Source organism: Limulus polyphemus, unplaced genomic scaffold, assembly GCF_000517525.1.
Source record: "Limulus polyphemus unplaced genomic scaffold, Limulus_polyphemus-2.1.2 Scaffold11530, whole genome shotgun sequence".
Taxonomy (NCBI): Eukaryota; Metazoa; Arthropoda; class Merostomata; order Xiphosura; family Limulidae; genus Limulus; species Limulus polyphemus.
This window is the reverse complement of record NW_013677140.1, coordinates 3,892-8,848: the sequence shown is the minus strand read 5'-3', so window position 1 is coordinate 8,848 and position 4,957 is coordinate 3,892. Positions and strand designations below refer to the sequence as shown.

Genomic DNA, 4,957 nt, shown 5'->3' with positions numbered 1-4,957 from the left:
TGTAATACATCACACCAGATATCAATACCCTGACTTGTAATACATCACACCAGATATCAATACCCTGACTTGTAATACATCACACCAGATATCAATACCCTGACCTGTAATACATCACACCAAATATCAATACCCTGACCTTGTAATACATCACACCAGATATTATTGTGTATTACAGGTCAGGGTTACAAGTCACGGTGTTGATATTTGGTGTGATGTGTTAGAAGTCAGGGTATTGATATTTGGTGTGACGTATTACAGGTCAGGGTTTTGGTATTTGGTGTGATGTATTACAGGTCAGGGTATTGATATCTGGTGTGATGTATTACAGGTCAGGGTTTTGGTATTTGGTGTGATGTATTACAGGTCAGGGTTTTGGTATTTGGTGTGACACATCACACCAAATATCAACACCGTGACTTGTAACACATCACACCAAATATCAACACCGTGACCTTGTAACACATCACACCAAATATCAGCACCGTGACTTGTAACACATCACACCAAATCCAAACACTGACCTGTAACACATCACACCAACTATCAACACCGTGACTTGTAACACATCACACCAAATATCAACACCGTGACTTGTAACACATCACACCAAATATCAACACCGTGACTTGTAACACATCACATCAAATATCAACACCCTGACCTGTAACACATCACACCAAATATCAATACCTGACTTGATGACCCTTCGTCTCTGTTTGATACTTATTTTCGTTTTTTTTAATTTTACTATTTATAGTGATTCTCTGACATTTAAAGCTGTAATATTGTAATAATAGTTTTTCCCATAAACTTGAAGATGACACATTATTATCATCTTTCACAGACATGTATAAATGTTAACCAATAATAGTATTATAGTTTTTACAGTTTCTTATTATTTATACTACATCTTAGTCAACAATGTATCAGCTTTCGAGATTATCAAAACCTGAAAGACGGGATGACACTTAAATTTCTTAAACCAGTTTTAACTATTTAAGTTACTGTTGTAAGATCTGAGAAACCACAAGACAAACTAGAAGTACTGAACAAAATTAGTAAGTACGTAAGGATTATTATCACTAAGTGGTGACCGTAGAATTAGTAAGTACGTAAGGGTTATTATCACAAAGTGGTGACCGTAGATTACCTAGTAAGTACGTAAAGATTATTATCACGAAGTGGTGACCGTAGATTACCTAGTAAGTACGTAAAGATTATTATCACTAAGTGGTGACCGTAGATTACCTAGTAAGTACGTAAAGATTATTATCACAAAGTGGTGACCGTAGATTACCTAGTAAGTACGTAAGGATTATTATCACTAACTGGTGACCATAGAATTAGTAAGTACGTAAGGATTATTATCACAAAGTGGTGACCGTAGATTACCTAGTAAGTACGTAAGGATTATTATCACTAACTGGTGACCGTAGAATTAGTAAGTACGTAAGGATTATTATCACAAAGTGGTGACCGTAGATTACCTAGTAAGTACGTAAGGATTATTATCACTAAGTGGTGACTGTAGATTACCTAGTAAGTACGTAAGGATTATTATCACTAAGTGGTGACCGTAGTTTACCCTTGAATTTCATAAAATAAATTTTCTAGACAATGTTAATTGTTTTTGGTGAATCACAACCAAGACGAATTTGATACTGTTTTTGATGTGTATTTTATTATGTAACAGACTTAAAACATTTCGCGGATGATCAGTCTCTCGAAATTGACATAGTATTTAATTTCTTCTTGATAATTATTTCTCTAAGATCTCTCTGCAATACGCGTTTATAGTCTTTTTTTTTAGCCCTGATTTTTCCGTTAACATGAAGTTGTGTGTTTCTTTAAAGTTCTGTAAGTATTGAGCCATTTTAAGATACGCCTAATATCGAAGATCAAGGTCATTAATTCTTTGATGAGTAAAGGGCCAGAAAATATGTTGGGAACTAGTATGTTTCCTATCTTCACGTATAAATCTTCTCATTCGTCATGCGACCAAGTTGAGAAAACTATTTTTCAACCTACCATCCCTGTTGACTTTAAAGTTACGTGCGTAAAAGTAGGTGGGCAAATAGATTTTGCGTTGAAGGGAGTGTCAGATGTATTTTACGTAGAAGGGAGGGGCAGATGTATTTTGTGTAGAAGGGGTGCAGATGGATTTTGTGTAGAAGGAAGAGGCAGATGGATCTTCCATAGAAGGGAGGGACAGATGGATTTTGTGTAGAAGGGAGAGGCAGATGCATTTTGGGTAGAAGGGAGGGGCAGATGGATTTTATGTAGAAGGGAGAGGCAGATGGATTTTGTGTAGAAGGGAGGGGCAGATGGATTTTGCGGAGAAGGAAGAGGCAGATGGATTTTGAGTAGAAGGGAGAGGCAGATGGATCTTCCATAGAAGGGAGGGACAGATGTATTTTGTGTAGAAGGGAGGGACAGATGGATTTTGTGTATAAGGGAGGGGCAGATGGATTTTGCGTAGAAGGGAGAGGCAGATGCATTTTGTGTAGAAGGGAGGGGCAGATGCATTTTGCTTGCCACGACTTGGAGAATAGTATTCAAACTTACCTAAAAGTTGGTTGGTGTTTCAAAAGGATGTTAGGTTTGTCTGCTTCTTCGGGTTTAGGTTTCGGTGCGATGGGTCTGTTATAATATACATACTCTGTGGTCGTTTTGTTGTACTTTCCAAGCTCTTTTGGTAAATTTGCCCGTGGAGTCGAGGTGGCCACGTAACCAGTGTATTTATTCTCAGGAATTTCCAGTTGTTTTACGTAACACATGGGCCTCAAAACGCGGTCAGATGATGATGCTGAAATGATGAAACATTTCTTTGTCTTAGATAAGGAACTTGATAAGAAAAGTACTGAAAAAATTAACAATTGTGATTGGTTAAAATTATCACAATAGTGGTTTAATTTATGTTTACACGTACAAGTAAAATTCAATTTCAAAACAGCCCTCCCTGAATGCTTCTGCAGGAAGTCCGAAAACTTGTAACACTAAAAAATCAAGTTTCGATACCCACTGTGGCCAGAGCCGAAATAGTCCGTTGTGTATTTTAGCAACAAAGAAATAATTCATTGCAGATTTTGAGAACTCACCAAGTTTTTATGTACACTTACATTAGATACTTTATTTTTTAATGGATTGTCATTCTTTTACGTGATGTACAGGAGTTCAAAAATAGTTATATTAGAAATTGAGCTGTGCGAGTTCATAGGTACGTTTTAACATCAAAGTGCAAGCAGCACTAAGAACGTAGATTTCGGACCTCAGTTTATATATCAACGAACTGTCCTTTACCAATGTTCGTCATTGGTCCTAGTCAAGATCTTGAAGACATTAGAATGGACAGGAATGTCACACTTATCTAAAACTAAAGCGTGTGTGAGTATATTGGACGTAACTGGTGATCTTAAGTTGGCATGTTCTTTTATAAGTGTTACTAATTTTCTTTTGGTAGAACCAATGTATTGACAGCAATAAAGGAAGTTTGTAAAGTTGGAACTTGGTACTTAAATTGAAAAAACTAAGGCGAGAATTAGGTTTAAAAATACGCCACAACATGTGTACCGTAAGGATAAAAATTTTCAGCTGATTCTTAATAATCAAGGAATATTCATCCACATAGGGTAAACCAACCCCCCAAAAAAGAGGTACATCATAAATTTCGGATGTAGCAACACTTTGTTTGTTTAAATAACAACGAAGTATTCTTTGAATAAAATAACTTGGATATCCATTTTTACATAAAAGTTCTTTGATATTGAAATATGTTTTATGTACACCATCATATGTGCTAGATATCTCATAAGCACAGTAAAAAAATATTTCAATTAAATTTTATTTAAAAATGGTAGAAATGAAACTTACAATATTAAAGTATAATCCTTTAAAGGTTTTCTTCTGATAAATTTCACATTTAAAATGTCCGTTATTATTATTATTTATCAGAGTATTCAGGGATGAACGTTTACGATATTCCTGATTTTCAACAGTAAACATCATACTGCTGCATCCACTGTAGAAATCAGAAGACCTGATCAGAATGTTTAAAAACCTTAAAAATATCATCAACATACCCGCTATAGTACAGTCTTGTGGACAGTTGTACAGCCATTGCTTTTCAAGGAAACACAAAAAACAGTTTTGCAAGAGATGGGGCCATTGTGATGCCATCAACCTTATCATTCAACTTACCATTCAAAAGGAAATGAGACTCTTTAATGGCAAAATTAATTCGTTTAATAAAATGATCTTGGAATTCACACGTCATTGGAATTATCGTTGTAAATCAGAGCAGCTGTGTAGTCTTTTGTAATGATATATTAGGATATAATGATTCAATGTCTAAACTGGCACAATGAACATTTTTATCAAGTTTCTGTTGTTGAACTTCATGACAAAACACAAAACTGTTTTTTAAGGTGTATTCATTTGTAGTGAACTTTTTAAAAATATCTACCATAGGAGATTCCTGGACGACCACCTGATAGTCTAATATTCAATTAAAGAGTAATTATAAGTTTTAGTATTAGATGCCATTGGTCGTAAGGGGCGTCCTACTGTATGAACATTTATTAACCATAGGAGATTCCTGGATACCCACCTGATGGTCTAATATTCAATTAAAGAGTAATTATAAGTTCTAGTATTGGATGTCATTGGTCGTAAGGGGCGTCCTGCTTTATGAACATTTGTTAACCATAGGAGATTCCTGGATGACCATCTGATGGTCTAATATTCAAATAAAGAGTAATTATAAGTTCTAATATTGGATGTCATTGGTCGTAAGGGGCGTCCTGCTGTATGAACATTTATTAACCATAGGAGATTCCTGGATACCCACCTGATGGTCTAATATTCAATTAAAGAGTAATTATAAGTTCTAATATTGGATGTCATTGGTCGTAAGGGGCGTCCTGCTTTATGAACATTTGTTAACCGTAGGAGATTC

At 35.4% G+C, this 4,957-nt stretch overlaps 1 protein-coding gene and 1 long non-coding RNA gene across 2 annotated transcripts in view; both read right to left on the bottom strand.

The window, feature by feature from the left end:
- The window catches only part of LOC111083837, a 1,628-nt gene extending 1,072 nt beyond the window's left edge, over window positions 1-556 (bottom strand). The window contains exons 1-2 of the long non-coding RNA XR_002609277.1: window positions 525-556; window positions 35-139 (exon numbers count right to left, since the gene is read on the bottom strand). This is a non-coding gene — a long non-coding RNA (uncharacterized LOC111083837). The remainder of the gene's footprint in view (window positions 1-34; window positions 140-524) is intronic.
- The window catches only part of LOC106476777 (mucin-6-like), a gene marked incomplete at its 3' end in the record, with an annotated part of 11,750 nt that overhangs the window by 3,570 nt on the left and 3,223 nt on the right, over window positions 1-4,957 (bottom strand). Inside the window, exon 2 of the mRNA XM_013937404.2 lies at window positions 2,569-2,809. Coding sequence (XP_013792858.2) covers window positions 2,569-2,809 — 241 coding nt within the window. The remainder of the gene's footprint in view (window positions 1-2,568; window positions 2,810-4,957) is intronic.